The following is a 21,959-nucleotide window of genomic DNA, read 5'->3' on the forward strand; positions in this document are numbered from 1 at the left end:
TGACCAATCAGCACCTTATGGTGCCAAACATCATTAGTCACATGGAAATGGAAATTATAACCACAATGAGATACCACTACAGACTCCTTAGAATAACTACATTTTAAAAACTGATAAATTTACTGTATTAATGATAGGAAAAGTAGGTGCAGGTGTACATGAGAACTCTGTATTATGACAATTTTTAAAAATCGGAAACTGTTCTACGAAAGTTTATTTAAAAAACTGATAATACCAAGCTATTATCAAGGATGTGGACCACCTAGAACTCTAATACACAAAGACAACAATTTCATAGTTTATAAAGTTAAACATTTACTTATCATGTGTCCCATCACTTCTGATCGCAAGTATTTACCTTATGAAAACCTATGTCTACAAAAAGAAATGTTTATAGCAGCTTTATTCATAGCAGCTAAAAACTAGAAACAGCCCTAGTTGGTTTGGCTCAGTGGATAGAGCATCAACTTGTGGACAGAAGGGTCCCAGGTTCTATTCTGGCCAAGGGCATGTTCCTGGTTGCAGGCTCTTCCCCAGCCTGGACCCTGGTCAGGGCGTGTGCAGGAGGCAACCAATCACTGTGTTTCTCTCACATGATATTTCTCTCTGCCTTTCCTTCTCCCACTCTCTCTAAAAACCAATGGAAAAATATCCTCAGGTGAGGATTAAAATAAATAGATAGATAGATAAATAAAAACAACCCAAACATAAATTAACATATTAATGATAAAAATTGTGATATATATAGTAATATATGTGATACATATGATTGGGATAGTACTCAACAATAAAAAGAAATGAATTAATGACATATACAAGAGTATGGATGAATATCAAAACATTATGCTAAGTTATGATAAAAACAGACACAAAGAACATATACTCTATGATTCCATTCATAAGAAATTCTAAACGAGAGATTATAAACTGCAGATTAGTGGTTGTCTCCGACCACAGCTGGTGGGCAGGGAAACTGCCTGCAAATAGGTTTGAAGGAATGTTTTAGGACCATGGAAGCCTTCTGTATTATGTTTGAGGTAGTCTTTATCAAAACTCATTCAACTTTAAATAGGTATATTTTCATGTGTATAAATTATCATTCAATAAGATTAATTTACTATATGTAATACCTTAATCAATGAAGAAAAAAATAACATAAAAAAATAAAATTGAGCCCTGACTGGTTTGGCTCAGTGGATAGAGCATCGGTCTGCAGACTCAAGGGTCCCGGGTTCGATTCCGGTCAAGGGCACGTGCCTTGGTTGTGAGCACATACCCAGTGGGGAGTGTGCAGGAGGCAGCTGATTGATGTTTCTAACCTCTGTCCCTCTCCCTTCCTCTCTGTAAGGAAAATCAATAAAATATATTTTAACAAAATAAAAATAATAAATAAATAAAATTGATTTACAAGAGAAGAGACAAAAAACTTTTAACAGGAAGTTTGTATAATAAAAATTCAGAATTGCCAGGCACTTGTAATTACATTTAGGGCTCACCCAGATGATGCAGAATTGTGTCCCCATTTCAAGATCCTTCATTTAACCACACCCACAAAGACACATTTACAAGTTCTAGGGATTAAGACCTGATATATTTGGGTGGCCCACTACAACCACATTTCCACATTTTCCCTTTTTATCCTGTATTCCATCATTTGTTATTACAAAAGTGATAGGTGATTTGAAAAGGAAATTAGAATATACAGATAAGCAAAAGAAGAAAAAAAAAATCCTGCCCCTAGAGATAAGCATTGTTAATATTTTGGTAACTATCATTTTCATATATATATATATATATATATATATATATATATATATATATTTTAGAGGCCCAGTGCACAAAATTCATGCACTTGTGGGGGGTCCCTCAGCCCAGCCTGTGCCCACTTGCAGTCCAGAAGACCTCAGGGAATGTTTGATTGACAGCTTAGGCCTGCTCCCTGAGGGGAGCCAGCAGTCAGATATCCTTAGTGTTGCCATGGAAGCAGGGGAGGCTCCTGCCACCGCTGCTGTGCTCCCCAGCCTTGAGCCCAGCTTTTGGCTGAGTGGTGCTCCCCCTGTGGGAGCGCACTGACCAAGAGGGGGCAGCTCCTGCGTTGAGCATCTGCCCCCTGGTGGTCAGTGCGCATCATAGTGTTGGTTGACTTGCATATTAACCTTTTATTATATAGGATATATGATTGATTTCAGAGAGGAAGGGAGAGGGAGAGAGAGACAGAAACATCAATGATGAGAGAGTATCATTGATAGGCTGCCTCCTGAATGACCCATACTGGGAACTGAGCACAAAACCCAGGCATATGCCCCTACTGGATTCAAACAATGATCTCCTGGTTCATAGGTCGATGATCAACTACTGAGCCACACCAGCTGAGCTTGATAACTATCTTTACAATTTTTTTCTCTGTGACTATACATTTACATATAGGTCCCACTAAAGTTTTAAAAATCCAGCTCATAACACAGCCCTTGATTCCACTTCACAGAAGTGCACCTCCAAGTTGGGAAACACCATTGTTATTCCCATAGAAACCCTAAAATGCAGAAATTTACTTGGGGGGAAAACTTAGATATTCCTCTATGTCACATAGTTTAATGTCAGAATGCCTTTTTTTGAAATAAGAAGTTAAGTAACATAAAAAAGCTTGTGGTCATTTGTGCAATGATAGGGGATAGAAATATGCAAGAATGTCAGTCTCAAGAGAAGTGCCAGGAGATTTCTTCATTTCCGGAGCTGAAGGTGAACTGGCTTTCCGGAATTTGTGACCACTCGCTTTGAATGTGTGTGTGTGCTAGTGGGAGGCTGTGACTCTTGTATTCGGGAAATGCCCTGTGCATCACCAGTGGAGCCGACTGACAGTGGTGATGCATTTGCTCTGTGCTAGCCTTGCCCAGGACCCTGGTGACAGACAGTATGCATTTGCTAGAAGTCTGCCGGGATCCAGGATACACATGGTAAGCATGACTTTGACTGCAGTAACAATATGCTTTAATCGACCAAACCAGCTCATTCTCTCTCACTCTCTCTCTCCCATAAAAAATTAATGCAAATTAAATATTCAAAACACTTTGTTTCATTTTAAGCTATAGAGTAAATAAGCCAATAGGATTCACATATCATGAACAAATAGGAAACAAATGAATAATTCCTTTCCTAATGTACATTTCTAGCTTTTGCATCTTTAAGTCTCAAGTTTTACTTCTTTGGCTACTTCTACTTACACTCATCTTCCCCTTTTGAACAGTAGTTCTTGTTTCCAAACCATTCATATTATGCTTTGACAAGAAAAGAAAAAAAGAGAACTCGTCAGTGTTTGCCTTTATAATCCCCAGCCACAGAACACAGAGACCTCAGATCTACAAGACACCAGACCTCACACTGTGAAACAGAAAGCAAATAAAAAGAATCTTTATTTTAAAAGCATTTGATCCACCAAGAACAGGGCAACTGGATTGTTCAGCCAGGTACTGTGTGGAAAGATAATGGGGTTTTAAATGGGTTTTGGAACCAAATATTACAATTTGGGTTTACAGTTATTTAAAGCTTGTGCCTGGGGGTATAAAAGCCTTAACACTAAAGACTGTGGTTTTGCATGACTGGATTTGACTGGATTTGCCCGCAGTGAAACTTGTAGGGCTGGATAGTCTGTTAGGCTGGCCTGGTGGGGTTTCATTAGGCTCCTTGGGATTGATGTGTAAATATAGAATTAAATCAGAAGGGAGACAAAGTGAGGGAAAGCGCTCTGAAAATACTTTTTGGGCTTATATTTTTGTTCCTAAAGTTGTTGTTGGAATCACAGAAGGTAGCTGAAAAGACAGGGGGGCGGGGGGAAGGGTAGGGGAGCGGTGCGGAACCTGCAACTTTAGTCCTCTGCATTACTGGTGAGAAAGCTGATATCTAGAACAGCGATTTTTGAACCAATAGGCCACAAAAAAAATTTTAAACATGCACTACCTGACAACTTAGCCAGGGGCACTGACCTCTTTTCCCTAGAGTGTAAAAAAATGACAACACAACAATAGCCATCTGGTGTGTGTGAATGCCCTGTCTTGAACCATAAATATAGGTCATATAATGGAGTTGCATCTTATTGGTCATGTCACATAATAAGGTTGTGTCTGATTGATTTTTTTAAAAAATTGATTTGTGTGTGAGAGAGAGAGAGAGAGAAAGAGAGAGAGAGAGAGAAACATCAATTTGTTGTCGCATTTACTTATGCATTCCTTGATTGATTCTTGTATGTGCCCTGACTGGGGATTGAACCTGCAATCTTGGTGTATTGGGACAACACTCTAACCCACTGAGCTACCCGGACTGGGCTAACAGGCTAGGGCTGGTTAATTCTTGATACCAGAAATCCTTATAAACAAGTATAGGTACCTGATTTTTTAAAAAGTCACTTTGGAGCCAAAAGGGCAGTAATTACTTTTTTTTTTTTTTTTGTAAATCAATCAGAATTATACCTATTTTTTGTCAGATCGGCATAAAATATATTTTTTGGAATGCTACAGAATTTTAGTAGTATAATTAGCTTATGTGTGCCATGAGATGAAAAAGGTTGAAAACCTCTGTTCTAGAGAGAAGTGAAGGAACCCACTGTTATAGGACATCTATCGTTAATAGTGTCTTTACATACTTTATCTCGGTTAATCCTTACAACTCTGCTTCAGAGGGATAGAAAATGTGAGAAGGGAGGTCAACTGGCATGATTCAGGTCTACAGAAGTAGGATGGACTCTGCCTCCTGTCATTGTTCTCTTACTGGTTCAGCCCACTTCTATAATGCTAATTGTATTAGCTTCTTGGGCTGCCATAACAAAATGCTACAGACTGGTGGCTTAACCAACAGAAAGTTAATTTACTTCATTATTATTATTTTTTAATCCTCACCCGAGGATATTTTTCCATTGCTTTTTGAGAGTAGAAGAGAGAGGGAAAGACAGAGAGAAACATCGATGTGAGAGAAACACATCCATTGGTTGCCTCCTGCAGGCGCCCTGAGCAGGCCTGGGTCGGGGAGGAACCTGCAACGAAGGTACATGCCCATGACAGGAATCGAACCCAGGACACTTTGGTCCACAGGCCAACACTCTATCCACTGAGCCAAACCAGCTAGGGCAACAAAAAGTTATTTCCTCACAGTTCTGAAGTCCAAGATCAAAGTGGCTTCTCTTGAGGCGCTCTGCTTGGCTTGCAGGTCTGCCTTCTCACAGTCTCTCCTCTGAGCTTGCATCTCTGGGTCTCTGTGTACAAATCTCATTGTCTTGTTAAGGACTCCAGTCAGATTGAATTAGGGCTCACCCTAATAGCCTAATTTTAACTTAATTACCTATTTAAAAGCCCCATCTCCAAATACAGTAATGTCCCAAGGCGGGGCGGGGGTGGGGGTGGGGGTAGGGGGGGATAAGGTAGGGCTTCAACTTCACAACAGTCCTAGGAGGTGGGGATTAATCATATCAGCATTTCAGATAAAGAAAGCAAGTCTTGTCCAGCTGGTGTGGTTCAGTGCTTGAGTGTTGACCTATGAATAAGGAGGTAACAGTTCGATTCCTGGTCAGGGCACACACCTGGGTTGCGGGCTCTATCCCGAGTAGGGCGCATGCAGGAGACAGCCAATCAATAATTCTCTCTCATCACTGGTGTTTCTCTCTCTCTCTCTCTCTCTCTCTCTCTCTCTCTCTCTCTCTCTCTCTCTCTCCCTTTTCCTTCCTCTCTGAAATCAATAAAAAATATATTTTAAAAAAAAAGAAAGAAAGCAAGACTCAGTAAGGAAAGGGTACCCATTTAATGAACAGCAAAGTGAGGATTTGAATTCACTGCTGCAAAGTCAAAGCTACACATACTTCCCACTTCTGTGTGCTGCCTCTCTGTTCCCATTACATATGACTTTCCCCTCATTTCATCCATAAGTTCTGGGATGAATCCATAGATGTGGGTTATATGGCTCCTGAGGAACTTCAATTCTCTCGGGAGCTCATGGAAACATTTGGAATAAAATATCCATTTAAAAAATTTTTTTTATTTATTTTAGAGAGAGGAAGGGAAAGAGAGAGAGAAACCTCAATGTGAGAGAGAATCATTGATGGGTTGCCTCCCGCACATTCCCTGAGTGGAATTGAACCTGCAACTTGGACATGTGCCCTGACTGGGAACTGAACCCACCACCTTTCAGTGTACCGGATGATGCTCCAGCCAACTGAGCCACACCGGCCAGGGCTAAAATGTCCATATTTAGTTCTAAATATTATTTTTCAAAGTACAAATGTAGGAAAAGACTTCCTCCATTCAATTCAGTTCTTCACTGAACCGCTTGGTTAAGGAGGTGGGGAAGTGTTCAGAGCCATAGCCACGATTCAGGGCAGCAAACTCGTCTTAACCCTGTCCTTTATGCCAGCGGGTAACCGTGAGTGAACTACCTGGCTTCAGACTATGGGTTGATTTTATTCTCAAGAGCAATGGATAATTAGTCAATTATCTTTGAGTTAGTTCTCTGGTCTGGTCACAGATTTTCTCTCTGTGGGTAGGAAGAATACTACCAGTATCCAAACTGAATATGAATTATTAGCATCTTCAAAATCAGCTGAGATTCCTGCCTGATGATCCACGTAGCAATTTTTAATTGATTATTTTTTCAGACAAAGTGACTGCCTAGCCAACTCTAGGATTAGTTTATTCTGTTCACAAGTGAATATAAGGAACTTCTTAGGTCCTTCCTCTATCTTCTTCCTCTTTCCCTGTTCTCTCTTAAACTCTGACCCTGTTGGTGGAGGTCTGATTCCTCTCAGGCACACCTCTTCTGGGGGAGTGGAAAAAGGTGAAAAAAAAACTAGTAGTTGCTGTTTACTGAGTGTTTTCTGTGTATCAGTCAAAGACTCCCAGCTTGTCAGTGGTAGAGCTGACAATTGAACTCATTCCTGACACCAAAATAGGCCTTGCTTACACCCAGGTGCTGTCCAGTCCTGGTTCTCAGCTCTCTCCCCAGGGCTCCTTCCCTGTGCTGCTTCCTCTGCCTAGAAATAGTCTTTCCCCTTTACTGGCTGGCCAACTTTGATTTCCTTTAAGAACAACTCAAAACTCATTTCTTCCAAGCAGAATTAAATATCCCTCCGTGGGGATACCCTAAAACACACCTTCAAACTTTTATTGACCTCAACTCACAATAAGAAATACACTTACGTGGGGGCTTACCTGGGGTGCAAATGGCTGTGCGGGGGTCAACTGGGGAAAAGGAGACACATGTAAAACTTTAGACAATAAAAAAATAAAAAAATAAATACACTAACATCACTAGGATATATAAATAATTAAAACAAAATTTTCATGAAAAAATGCAGTGCATTCTGATAGCTTTAATTCTATTTAATTTTTATAATATACTAATTTTAAGCCACTTAAATTGATTTCATGACCCGCTGAGAGTTGGGGTAACTGGAAGAGGGTAAGGGGGGATAAATGGTGATGGAAGGAGACTTGACTTTGGGTGGTAAACACACAATATAATATACAGATGACATATTATAGAATTGTACACTTGAAACCTATATAATTTTATTAACCAATATCATACCAATAAATTCAATAAAAAAATTTTTTTAAAAAGAAAAGAAAATTTTTCCTAGAAGACAGTCTTTCTTCCCTTGATAGCTTTTGTTTCTTTTATCTCTGAAGGGCTCAGATTCTCTGGCCCCTCAAAAAGATGCACTGGGGCCCAGTTCTTTGTTGCCCCATCCTTCTAAGATGAAGTTTCATTTTGATCTTATTTATTTTTCCAGTGTTGAAAAGTTGGCCTTAAAAGCATGACTATCTGTATGCTTGGCTGGGTGTACCTAGCGTATTTGACATTTAAGAAAATCATTTCAAACACTTCCCTCCTTCATACAACATTATTTTCAATAATAATCATATAACAAAATTAATAATAGTAATACCATAAAAGAAACCCAGATATTAACAATTTTTTAATCCTCACCTGAGGATATTTTTCCATTGATTTTTAGAGAGTGTGGAAGGGAAGGGGAGAGACACAGAGAGAGAAATATTGATGTGAGAGAAACACATTGATTGGCTGCCTCCTTCACTCGCTCCAACTGTGCCGGGGATCCAGCCTACAATTGAGGTACGTGCCCTTGACCGAAATCGAACCTGCAACCCTTCAGTCAATAGACTGACACTCTTACCACTGAGCCAAACTGGCTAGGGCAACAATTTTTTTAAACCGTAAAATACATGTAGCATAAATTTACCATCTTAACCATTTTAGGTGGACACTTCAGTAGTGTTATGTATACTCACATTATTTTGTTGTAAACCCAATTTCCAAAACGTTTGCTTCTTGAAAAATTGAAACTCTGGCCCTGGCAGGTGTGGCTCAGTTGATTGAGCATCAAATCCTGTGCACGAAAAGATTGCTGGTTTGATTCCTGGTCAGGACACATACCCAGGTTACAGTTTAATCCCCGGTCAGGGTCCGTGCAGGAGGCAACTGATCAATGTTTCTCTCTAATCTCTCCCTCTCTCTCTCTTTTTCTCCCTCTCTCTTCCCCCTCTCTAAAATCAATAAAAGCATGTCCTTGGGTAAGGATTTTTTTTAATATATTTTATTGATTTTCTACAGAGAAGAAGGGAGAGGGACAGAAAGTCAGAAACACCGATGAGAAAGATTGATCAGCTGCCTCCTGCACGCCCCACAGTGGGGACGTGACTGCAACCAAGGTACATGCCCCTGATTGGAATCGAACCTGGGACCCTTGAGTCCGCAGGCCGATGCTCTATCCACTGAGCCAAACCGGTTCGGCGGGTAAGAATTTTTTTTAAAAAAATGACACTGAACGGTTTGTTTTTAAGTTTAAAAATATTTATATTAACTTGGTAATACAGTATTTTGATTTGTCTTTCCTCTGGGTATGGGCTCTTTAATTGTAATTTTTTTTCTTCTAACATGCCACTGGACTGGTCACCTCAAACTGCCCCACCTCCTGACTTCTCGTCTCAGTAACAAAGCTACTGTCCACTTGTCACCCAAGCCAAAACACTTAGGTGCCTCCCTCCTTCTTATCCAGTCTGATGTAGTCTGGTCATTCCACCTCCTAAACCTCGCTCAAACAATGGCTCCTTTTTTTCTAGCCCTCCATACACTACCTGACTCACTGAGTGATTGGAATTCTGTATCATCTTCTACAAAACACAATGTATGGTCTACAAATTTCAGTTTCATATTTTCTGAAAGTAGAGTAAGATTTTAAGCATTTAAGAAGTAATTTGTAGAATCCTATACTTTTTTCATGATTTTTTCCCATCTCTGTCATGTGCCTCAATGAGGTTAATTTTTAAAAGGAGGCAGTTTAGATATACAAAAATCTCAAAATATATAATAAATGAAAAAACAACAACAGATGTTGAATATTATGTATATTGTGTCCTTATTCAGTGTGGGGGGAAAAGAATAAGTAAAAGTGACTATGGTTGCTGCCTGATAATTTCTGGTTCTGTTTTGTTAGTTTTACAGAATGAGGATCATTTTAAAGAATGAAGAAGCCAATATTGGGATTATCTTTGAACGGTCCATTTGGAAATAATATTATCTATTGAGCTATAGAAGGGTGGAAAGCTTTTATTCAGAACAAGTAAGTATACTAGAAATAAAATCTGTCTGGTTATATAGTATGCCACCAAATGATATTGAGTGAAAAATCAATTCATTCCTTCCCTTGGTGAGTTATATGTGGAATTCCCAATAAATATTCTTTTGTGGGTTTGAGAATTCAGTTATAAACCTGGAAGCCCACGATAAAAGGCAGAAACACAGGTAGAGTAGGACTTACACAAAGAGCAATCAGGTGTGTTTTAAAATTTTGGTCCTCTGTCATCACCTATTAGCATATCCTCCCAGCCAGATAGCAGAGATCTGTACCTATCAAGTGCATTGTGAAGAAACATGGTGTTTCACATGGCAACCAAAATGTAATTCATATATATATATATATATATATATATATATATATACACACACACACACACACATAGAAATATATATATATTTCTCTCTATATATACATATATGTATGTATGTATGTATATATGTATATATGTATATATACATATATATATATATATATATATATATATATATACACACATATATATTTCAGAGAGGAAGGGAGAGGGGGAGAGAGAGAAACATCAATGATGAGAGAGAATCACCAGTTGGCTGCCTTCTGCACGCCCCCTACTGGGAATTGCACCCACAACCCAGATATGTGCCCTGACCAGGAATCAAACCATGATCTCCTGGCTCATAGGTTGATGCTCAACTACTGAGCTACACCATTTTGATTACTGGGTAATCAAACTGTGCTATCCAACGTTGTGACCACTAGCCACATGTCTATTTAAATGTGAATTTAAATAAATAAAATGTAAAATTCAGTTGCATGAGCACACTAGCCACATTTCAAATGCTCAATAGCCACATGTGGCTAATGGTTACTCTATTGGACAGCAGAAATATAGAACATGTTTATCATCATAGAAAATTCTACTGTACTGTGCTGGTTTAGAAACAGAGATATTCTGATAAGAATGAATACCGAATGAATGAAAGAAAGAATGAGTGAATAAGCAGCATTGTTTTCACATAACTACGTGATAAGAGAGGGTATGGTAGTACACAGGAATATATACCATGGTTATTAATAAGAACATCTGATAGTTATATAACAGTATACTTTTCAAATTTTAAAACATTTTAAGGTATGTGACTTTATTCAGTCTTTTGCACGAGTCTTTTTAATAATTAAAGTCAATGTCTTAATTTTACAGCTGAAGAAAAGTAGCATCCAAAAGACTAGTCTTGCCTGGCTTGTGTGGCTTAGTGGTCGAGCATCGACCTATGAACCAGGAGGTCATGGGTTCGATTCCTGGTCAGGGCACATGCCCAGGTTGCGGGCTCGATCCCCAGTGTGAGGTGTGCAAGAGGCAGCCAATCCAAGATTCTCTCTCATCATTGATGTGTCTATATCTCTCTTCTTTCCTCTCTGAAATCAATAATATATATATATATATATATATATATATATATATATATATATATATATATATATTTAAAACAAACAAAACACACACACACACACAAACACACAAAAGACTAGTCTTGTAACCTTGTGGAGGACTCTAGGCCTTTCTGAGGCAACATTTCTTCAGCTGTAAAATGAAGACTGTGACCAGATTCAGACTTGGAGGTCATTTCCGTACAGAGAATGTAGGAGACAGAGAAGCACAGATGAGACCCCAGAGATGAGACTGGCAAACCGGACATATGGACAGGGATGTGGTAACATCCCAGCTGAGGTTAGTAGTAGAGATTTGTGACAGAGAGAAAGGCACGTTGGGGTGGGATCCTCGGGGTCGGAGTGCCTGATGGTGCATCTGAGACCAGAGAAGCCACAGTCCTTCGGGAGGAGCCTGTCGCTTGGGTGAATGCATGAAGGTCTGAAAACCAGGAGCAGCCTAGCCCAGGAGGAAAACTGGTGCAGATAGTGTCTAAGAGAAAAAACCCGGGAGACATTTCACTGAGCTGTCGTGGACTGCCGGGGTACAGGGTGCTCTGCATTCGACAGAAATGGCATAGCTTCCCAGGGATTACTAGAGGCAAGAGGGCTTATGCTGGAGACAGACAGCGTTCTTCAGTGATACGCTTCAGCAAAGACCAAAATCTTTGGCAGATAAAAAAAATGCTACTCCTTTGAGTGATAACAGCTGAATAATGCCTAAAAATAGTGGCTACCATGTATTGAGCTATTACTTTGTATAAGATACTATACATGAATTTTCATAACACCTTCATAAGCTAAACACTGTTCTCAGCACCATTGTACAGATAAGGAACTAGTGGTGTACTGGAGCTGGTTCTTACTGTTTTGTGAGACCTTGTTGCTGAATTTTCATGACGTTTGTTACTCAGTTAATATACATTATTATCTTGAAATTGACCATGGTGGGAATATTTATAACGTGGAGATTGGTAAATGCTACCGATTAGGGCCTTTACCCCCAGAGAGCCAGGGTGTTCAACATTTAGCAGCACAGCACTGAAACAGGCTCAGAGAGGTTTAGCAACTTGGCAAGGTTCCACAGAGAGTAGCAAGTGGCAGACCTAAGCCAGTCTCCTTCCTCTAATGCCCACTGTGATTTTACTGGGGACCATTTTATACTGGGGAATAAAACTGTTCATCTTACTTTATTGCTGGGGTTCAACCCCAGCAGGTCCAGGGGTCCCCAAAGGTGTGGACAGAGTCGGTGAAGAAGGAATGACACTGAGACAGTGTTCAGTTGATCAGCAGCCTAGCCAGGATCTCTAGCCAAGTTCTGGTTAGGATCTCCAGCCAGGTTCTGTGTCCATGTTCTCTTGCTAGGTTCTCCAGCCAGGTTCTCCAGGTTCTCCAGCCAGGTTCAGTCACCAGATTCTGTAGCCAGGTTCTTCAGCCAGGTTCTGGCTAGGTTCTCCAACCAAGTTCTGTAGCCAGGTTCCCTCGCTAGGTTCTGTCTCTAGGTTCTGTGGCCAGTTTCTGTCCAGGATCTTTTGCCATGTTCTGTCTCTAGCGAGGTTCTTCTGTTTCTAGGTTCTGTGTAGGTTCTGTGTCTAGGTTCTGTGTCTTGTTGTCTTGTTACATCTGTATTTATACCAGTTGATTCCAATCCTATCAATCTCTATTCCAAAGGTTAGGGCGTTTCTTATCTCCATTCCAGGGAGTAAAGATTATGTAGCTTAAGCATGATTGTTCATAGTTAAAGTGATTAATTGCCCGCCTGGCACTTAGTTAAGGGGTTTTATTCCCTCCCTAACTTCAGGGGAAAATCCCTACCTGGGGAAACAACCTTTCTCAGAGAGGTGACCTTGGTTAAAACACATAGTGCCAAGAAGGTGAGCAAACATATTAAGAACAGTATGCCATATATGCCAGGTCCCTTGAAACAGCAAGGATGGACCGGCTCCTGGCACTTTATTACCAAAGAGACACCATCTTGCTCACCAAGGGGTTAGGGATAAGGAGCTTTGCAGGGCGTTTCTTCAGGGCCTGGAATTCAAGCATTTGTCATCTCCATAACTCAAGATGGGACTAAAGGAGAAAAAAATCATGACCCTAATGCTCTGGCAACATTGCATTCATATTTTATACAAGTGAATAAAAACGTATATATTTCCCCGTCTCCTCAGTGAATTTCATTAAGGAGAACAGTCAAGCCCTCATTCAAAGAATGGGAATGACTGTTATAAAGCAAGTTGTGGACGAGCTCTTTGTGTGGAATGTCCTGAATTTTGAAGAAGTAAACATCGTCTGCTGCGAGAAGGTTGAGCAGGACGCTGCCAGAGGGATCATTCACATGATTTTGAAGAAAGGTTCCGAAGCCTGTAACCTCTTTCTTAAATCCCTTGAAAAGTGGGACTATCCTCTGTTTCAGGACTTGAATGGACAAAGTAAGTATCAGATTGCCTTGTATCTGTTCCACAAATAGACTAAACCACGGTGAAGACCCATGATCCCATGACAGAACCTGTGCTCTCCTCCCTCTTCATATCACTGGGTGGTGTCCATGGTGGGGAAAAGCTCAGGCACTCTCAGAAAAAACTCCCATAGATCGCTTGACGGTGAAGCCAATAGGTGACTCCAGGCTCAGGGAATAGCTGATTTAGAATAGCCTCACTTCAAAACCAAAGTGGACCATGGAGGCACCTAAGAAGTCCATGCGGTAGTGGTTTCCACCAGCCCATGATCCAAGCACCGTGGTAAAGAAAGCCTGACTAACTAAAGAAGCATGATCCTGCTTTTCGTGAAATATCAATTTAGTTTTTATTTCATTAAACTGGTAAATTACTTCACGACAAATTTTAATCAAGGTTAAGGCCTGATCAGCCATCTTCCCACTGTTCTCAGGCACTTTTCTTAACCCAAACACAGACTCCTCCCATTTCCAGTCAGCTGCTACAAGAGTTGGTGGTGGGAAGGCGGAAACAGAAGTCAAGAGGGGAGGAAGGGTAAACGGTGACAGGGAAAAGCAGGAATAAATATTTGGAAGCCCTTGTGCCAGCTGAGAACTGGGGAAGGGAATTAAAACCATCAGTAGAAGATCCTCAGTCTTCTTCCCCCTCCATTCTCCTGAACTCTGGGCTTCGGGGAGACACAGAACTGGGTCCTCTTTAATTTCACCTCTTCTCCAATAGGCCTTTTTCATCAGATGTCAGATGGAGACTTAGATGATTTGGCTCAAGATTTAAAAAATTTATACCATTCCCCATATTTTCTGAACTTCTATCCCCTGGGTGAAGATATTGACATTATCTTTAATTTGAAAAGCACCTTCACGGAACCCGTTCTCTGGAGGAAGGACCAGCGCCATCACCGTCTGGACCAGCTGACCTTGAGTGGCCTGCTGGACACTCTTCAGAGCCCCTGCATCATCGAAGGGGAATCAGGCAAAGGGAAGACCACCCTGCTACAGCGAATCGCCATGCTCTGGGCCTCGGGAAAGTGCAGGGCCCTGGCCAAGTTCAAATTAGTCTTCTTCCTCCGTCTGAGCCGGGCCCACAGTGGACTCTTTGAAACCTTGTGTGACCAACTCCTGGATGTACCCGACGCGATCAGAAAGCAGACTTTCATGGCCATGCTGCTGAAGCTCCGGCAGAGGGTCCTTTTCCTCCTGGATGGCTACAACGAGTTCAAGGCCCAGCACTGCCCGGAAATCGAAGCCCTGATAAAGGAAAACCACCGCTTCAAGAACATGGTCATGGTCACCACCACCACCGAGAGCCTGAAGCACATCAGGCAGGTCGGGGCCCTGACCGCCGAGGTGGGGGATATGACGGAGGACAGTGCACAGGCTCTCATCCGGGAAGTGCTGATCAGGGAGCATGCCGAGAGCTTGGTGCTGCAAATTCAGAAGTCCAGGTGCCTGCGGAATCTGATGAGGACCCCACTCTTTGTGGTCATCACTTGTGCCATCCAGATGGGGGAGAGTGAGTTCCACTCCCACACACAAACAACGCTGTTCTGTACCTTCTATGACCTGCTGATACAGAAAAACAAGCACAGGCATAAAGGGGTGGCTGCTAGTGACCTCACTCGGAGCCTGGACCACTGCGGAGACCTGGCTCTGGAGGGCGTGTTCAACCACAGGTTTGATTTCGAACCAAAGGACGTGTGCAGTGTGAACGAGGATGTCCTCCTGACAACTGGCCTCCTCTGCAAATACACGGCTCAGCGGTTCAAGCCAAAGTATAAATTCTTCCATCAGTCATTCCAGGAGTACATAGCAGGCCGCCGACTCAGCAGTTTATTGGCATCTCGGGAACCAGAGGAGGTGACCAAGGGGAACGGTCATCTGCAGAAAATGGTTTCCATTTCAGATATTACATCCAAGTACAGCAACCTGCTCCTGTACACGTGCGGATCGTCTACCGAAGCCACCAGGACTGTCCTGAAACACCTGGCAGCCGTGTGTCAACATGGCAGCCTCCCCAGCTTCTCCATCACCAAGAGGCCTCTCTGGAGGCAGGAATCTATGCAAAATGTGAAAAGCACTACTGTGCAAGAAATTCTGAAAGCCATAAACACCAGTTCCTTTACAGAGTGTGGCATCAATTTATTTCATGAGAGTATATCCAAGGCAGACCTGAGTGAAGAATTTGAAGCTTTCTTTCGTGGTAAAAGCTTATATATCAACTCAGAGAACATCCCTGATTACTTATTTGACTTCTTTGAGCACTTGCCTAATTGTGCAAGTGCTCTGGACTTCATCAAACTGGACTTCTACGGGGGAGCCACAGTTTCGTGGGACAAGCCCACCGAGGGCACGAGCAAGACCCACAAGGAAGAGTCCTCTGGAACCTACATTCCCAGCAGGGCTGTGTCTTTGTTCTTCAACTGGAAGCAGGAGTTCAAGACTCTGGAGGTCACACTCCGGGATTTCAGCAAGTTGAATAAGCAAGATATCAAATATCTGGGGAAGATATTCAGCTCTGCTACAAGCCTCCGGCTGTCCATTAAGAGGTGTGCTGGTGTGGCTGGAAGCCTCAGTTTGGTCCTCAGCACCTGTAAGCACATTCATTCCCTCGTGGTGGAAGCCAGTCCCCTCACCGTAGAGGACGAGCAGCACATCACATCCGTGGCAAACCTGAAAACCTTGAGTATTCACAACCTACAGACTCAACGGCTGCCAGGTATTGTCAACCTCAGCAGTTGAAGCCGTAACGGAACCTGGCTAAGTACCATGGGAATATTAGGCAGCATATTGTTTTGCTTTACATTTTCTACTATCTTCTCCCAGGCACCAGGACTTGGAGAGGAGGAGGGAGGACTGGAGGAGGGTCTGTGTGGAAGGAAGGCTGTCAGGTTGGGAGGTCCGAGGGAGGATTTCCAGGGCTGAAGCTCTATACTAGTAGTTGGATTGAATGGCCACATAGTTTATATAGCAAAGTGTGTGTCTGCATGTGTGTGTGTGTGTGTACTCTGTGTTTCATGTACTCACAACTGTAAACCTACTTCCCTGCTCTCCCTCTCCCCCCATGTACAGAGGGTAAGCTTGGCTTGAGTGACCCCTCCCCCTTCTCAGCATCTCCATCTCCACCCAGCATCCACTGCTTCCCTGCCATGGGCTCCCCTCCCCCCAGCAAGTCTGGGAGGAAATCCAGCCTGTAAACTAATCACCCGCAGGCGCCAGTGGCTAATTGTGTCACTAGATTCTTATCTAGGAAATTGCACAACAAACCCAGCCCCATCCCCACTCCGAGTATTGTTCATTTTGAAAAAAGATTTGGGGAACAGGTTTTGTTTACCATGAATTTCAGACTCCAGACACACACATGCAGGGGCAATCTTTTGGGGCAAAGGAGAGTTTCCCCCAAATTCCAAGTAACCCTGAAGATGAGTGTCTGGCCTCGCTGTGCAGATCCGCCCTATGGCCAGGAGCAGGGCTGCTGCCTGGTGTGAAGCTGTGGCAGGGGCCTTGCCCTACTTGACTGTCATCAAAGATTAGTTTTCATTCACAAGTGATGGCCCATTGTGCTCCGCCTCACTTGTCACCTGCAGAGATTTGCTATGATTTAAGAATCTAGAATCTTTGCACAACTAATTTTTGCAACCTCCTACTCGATGCAGGAGTGCCTTCTATAAGAGCATCACCCAGAGGTTATTAGACTCCCTTCTGTGTCAGGAGGCTCACTCTCTCCTCTTCATGGCTACTCCTTTGTAACGATCATGCACACTGATCGCCTATGGGCTGGACTGGCCTGCACAGTGTTTAGAATGTTCTTTTTCATATTTTGTTCTTAATTTTTAAAATCCAGTTTTTGACTAATATATTCACACGGTCCAAATGATAAAACAATCTAGAGTGAAAAGTCTCCTTCTCCTCCTCATCCACCAGCCATGACTCTTCTTTCTAAAGGAGTTGCCAGCATTTTGAAATCGGGAGCTATCATGTGAAAATACAGGTCTTTCATTTCTCTTAAAAATTGTTGGATTTGCTGAAGCCGGTTTGGCTCAGTGGATAGAGTGTCAGCCTGCGGACTGAAGGGTCCCGGGTTCGATTCCGGTCAAGGGCATGTACCTTGGTTGTGGGCACATCCCCAGTGGGAGATGTGCAGGAGGCAGCTGATCGATGTTTCTCTCTCATTGATGTTTCTAACTCTCTAGCTCTCTCCCTTCCAATAAGATATATAAAAAAATTGTTGGATTTGACAACTGAGGGCCCATGTCCTCATTTGGTAACAATTTTTTAGAGCCTATTATCTGCTCTGTGCTCTTCGGACAAGACACAAAATCTCCAGTTGGGCACAGAATCCACCTATTCTACTTCCCTGGCACTTTTTTAAAATATATATATATTTTTATTGATTTTTTAGAGAGAGGAAGGGAGAGGGATAGAGAGTTAGAAACATCGATGAGAGAGAAACATCGATCAGCTGCCTCCTGCACACTCCCTACTGGGGATGTGCCTGCAACCAAGGTGCATGCCCTTGACTGGAATTGAACCTGGGACCCTTCAGTCCGCAGGCCGATGCTCTATCCACTGAGCCAAACCGGTTAGGGCTCCCTGGACCCTTTTGACATTCTTCCCCGCTTTTGCCAGTTGAGTTTGTGATCAGTGCTTATTCTTTCTTATGGCTAAAGTCACTTCACTGTTGTTTATACCCAAGTTGGTTTTTACTTTTGCCCACTAAGTCTTTTCAGAATCTTCCTAGCTCACGCCTTTTTATTCCTGAATAGCTAGTCTGTTCATTCTCTTAACAGTGTTTTTCATAGAACAAAAGTCTTAAATTTTGTTGCAGTCTTTCTTCTTTTGTGAATCATGCTTTTGGTGTCATGTCCTGGTGTTATTCAACTTTATTCTTCTTTCTCAAAAGTCTTTTTCATGTACTAGTTCCTTTGCCTTTCCATGTAAATTTAGACTTACATTGATTATATCACCAAAAACTCCTCCTGGGATCTTGGTTGAAATTACATTAAATTTATAGACCAAGTTAGGGAGAACTGACATTTATATTATGTTGAATCTTTCAATCTATTTGCATGGTTTCTCTTCCCATTTATTGATATTTTCTTTGATTTCTTTTAGCATCATTTTGTTTTGTTTTAATATTTTTATTGATTTCAGAGAAGAAGGGAGAGGGAGAGAGAGATAGGAACAGCAATGATGAGAGAGAATCATTGACTGGCTGCCTCCTGCATGCCCTGTACTGGGGATCGAGCCCACAACCTGGGCATGTGCCCTTGACCAAAATGGAACCCGGGATCTTTCAGTCCTCAGGCCGATGCTCTATTCACTGAGCCAAACTGGCTAGGGCTAGCATCATTTTGTAGTTTTCATCATGTTGATCCTGTATATGTTTCATACCGGTACTTAACTTTTTCATTCGCTTGGAGTTATTGTAAGTGGTATTTTAAAAATAATTTGGTTACCGGTTATTTATTGCTACTATATGGAAGTAAGATTGATTTTTGTGTGTTGACCTTGTAGTCTATATCTTTGCTAAACTCTTTTATAAGTTCTAGGAGGTTTCTTTGTTTGTTTTCTTGTTTTGGTAGATTCCTTGAAATTTTTTATCAAACAATCATGTTACCTCCAAAAGAAGAACAGTTTTGTTCCTTCTTTAAAATGTGTATTCCTTTTATTTAATTGTCTTGCCTGATTACACTGATTGTGACTTGCAGTGCGATACTGCACATGAGAATTGAGAGGGAACACCCTGCCGTGGTCCTGATCTCAGGGTGAAAGCGTTCGGACTTCCACCGTTAAGCCCGATGTCAATTGTAGTGTTTTCTGTAGACGGCTTTTATCAGGTTGAGGACATTTCCTTCTATTCCTAGGTTGCTGAGAATTTTTATCATGAATGGATGTTGGATTGTGTCAAATATTTTTTCTGCATCAATTTATATGATCGTTCTTCTTTAGACTGTTACAGTGAATTACATGGATTGTTTTCCAAATGTTGAAATAGCTCTGCATTCTCTGTATGAAGTCCGTTTTATTGAAGATTTTTGCTTCTATTCTCATGAGTGATATTGGTCTGAAAATTTCTTTTGTTTTATTTTCCTCATCTGGTTTTCATATTAGTCAGTGGAGCTTCATAAAATATGTTGGGAATTGTTCCCTCTACTTCCATTTTCTGGAAGTGATTTATAGAATTGGTTTATTTCTTCTTTGAATGTTTGGTAAAATTTGCAAGTTAAATTATCTTGGCCTGCAGATTTCTCTTTTTAGAAAAATTTAAACTATATTAATAGATTTATAGGGCTATTCAGGTTACCGATGTCGTGTTGGGTGAGTTTTAGTCGTTTGTGCTTTTCAAGAAATGGGGCAATTTTACCTGTGTTGTCAAATTCATGTGTGTAGATTTATTTATATTATTCTCTATCCTTTTACCATCTGCAGTCTTTGTAGTGACATCTTCTCTTTTATTTCTGATATTGGTGATTTGCTTTTCTTCTTTTCCTGTCAGTCTTGCCAGAAATTGCTCAATTTTATTGATCATTTCAAATACATTTTCACTGATTTTTCCTACTGTTTATCTGTTTTCAATTTTTATTTATTTCTGCCTTGATCTTTATTAGTTTCTCCCTTCTACTTGCATAGGGTTTATTTTGGTCTTCTTTCTCTACTTTCTCAAATAGTAAGTTTAAGTTATTGTTTCCCAGTCCAGGTGCATTATATTTGGAGAACATGCTTTTAGCTAAAGATGATGCCCATTTTTGACCAAAAACCATACACTTTGTGTCAATTTCATGAGCATTTCTTGCCTACGGTAACAACGAAAATCTTTTCATTGGTAATAGAAATTAATAAATGACAGCTGAACAAAGTCCATTTTCTTTTGGCAGGTGGTCTGACTGACAGCTTGGGTAATTTGAAGAATCTTATGAAGCTTACGTTGGATAACATTAAGATGAATGAGGAAGATGCTATAAAACTAGGTTAGAGTTTTTCTCTTTTTTTATTAATATAAGTTTGAGAATAACAACAGTTAATTCAGTCTACACAAGGCAAGGATGCCTGTATGCATTTGTGACTGCATCGGTTTTCCGAGACATTTTTCTCCACCCCTATAGCACCATTTTATGTAAATTGTATAGCACTAGATGGTAACCCTTTGGAGAACAGAAGCCATGGTATGTTTTATCTTCCTGGTTGATTGACTTTGCTTGCATTTAAAGCATAGAAACAATGTAAATGTTTAAGCTGTGGTTTTAAAACTAAGCAAAGCTTCAGAAATCATTGGCTATATTTGTATTTAAAGCAAATAAACAATATTAAAAAGATTATACAGTGGTTTTATAATTAAATAAAACTTAAAAAGTAGAATGGAACACAACAATGAATGTGGATGAAGGAAAAACACAAGCAGGACACATGATCTGCCTTCTAGGACAGGGAGGTTTCCTGTTGAAGCTGTTTTTCAACAGCTTTGGGGGGGGGTGTCATTTTTTTCTTTTATTGGCTCTTCCCCCCACATTTGAGACCTCAGTTAAAGGCTCCTCAGCCTTTTCTTTTTCATTCTGCTTGCCTAAAGACAACCCTATAATTAAAACATGACTGACTTTTTTTCATGATATAGCTTCCATAAGAATAATCAAATTAATTCGGTGTTCAGTGAACATTTACTGCATGCCTGTGAGTTACACAGACTATCAGAGGTTGAAGGAGCCTGAGAACATCTAGTGTAATTTTTTTAAAATTTTAAATGTTATTATTGATTTCAGAGAGAGGAAGGGAGAGGGAGAGAGAGAGAGAGTAACATCAGTGATGAGAGAGAGTAATTGATCAGCTGCCTCCGGCACACCCCCACTCCTGGAGACCATGCCTGCAACCCAGGCACGTGCCCTGACTGGGAATCAAACTGTGACCTCCTGGTTCATGGGTGGATGCTCAACCACTGAGTCACACTGATGGGGCTAACTTTCCTATTTTACTGCCACTGGAACCTAGAACAGTTTACTGACTTGCCCAAGTTCTCACCAATTGGTAGAAAGGGTGCAAAAACACCTACCTGAGACAATCTGATTCTACTGTTAAGGAATCAGAGTCTGGACGTGAATAAACGAGTCTAAATGTACTATTCATCGAAGAGTTACTGTGCAATCGGTTAGACAGTAGGCACACCAGGCACTTTGACATACTTCTCATTGACTCCTCACAATAGTCCTAGTACATAGGTATAATTATCCCTAAAACCATAGCTAAAAGGTTGAATAACTTGCTTACACTCACACAATTATTAAGTACAGGATCCAGGAACCAAACTGACTGCAAATCTCATGCTCACAACCTCTGAGCTACGTGTACTCCCAAGACAACAATTAATATTCACCTTCTTTGTGCCAGGCACCACACTAAATACATTACATACCTTATCCGCCACCTTCCCAAAGCTCTGCAAGGTAGTTATTAAAACAGTACACGTCTTTCCTC

At 41.2% G+C, this 21,959-nt stretch overlaps 1 protein-coding gene across 2 annotated transcripts in view; it reads left to right on the forward strand.

Moving 5' to 3' along the window:
* Positions 1–2,248: 2,248 nt before the first annotated feature.
* The window catches only part of NLRC4 (NLR family CARD domain containing 4), a 35,507-nt gene continuing 15,796 nt past the window's right edge, over positions 2,249–21,959 (forward strand). The window contains exons 1-5 of one of the 2 annotated variants that reach the window (XM_059660190.1): positions 2,249–2,954; positions 9,497–9,622; positions 13,213–13,473; positions 14,218–16,212; positions 20,372–20,464. In XM_059660190.1, coding sequence (XP_059516173.1) covers position 9,622; positions 13,213–13,473; positions 14,218–16,212; positions 20,372–20,464 — 2,350 coding nt within the window. In that variant the 5' untranslated portion in view covers positions 2,249–2,954; positions 9,497–9,621. Of the gene's footprint in view, positions 2,955–3,280; positions 3,465–9,496; positions 9,623–13,212; positions 13,474–14,217; positions 16,213–20,371; positions 20,465–21,959 lie in introns of those variants that run through there. The other variant, XM_059660191.1, reaches the window with a different exon arrangement.

Source organism: Myotis daubentonii, chromosome 12 (genome assembly GCF_963259705.1).
Source record: "Myotis daubentonii chromosome 12, mMyoDau2.1, whole genome shotgun sequence".
Taxonomy (NCBI): domain Eukaryota; kingdom Metazoa; phylum Chordata; class Mammalia; order Chiroptera; family Vespertilionidae; genus Myotis; species Myotis daubentonii.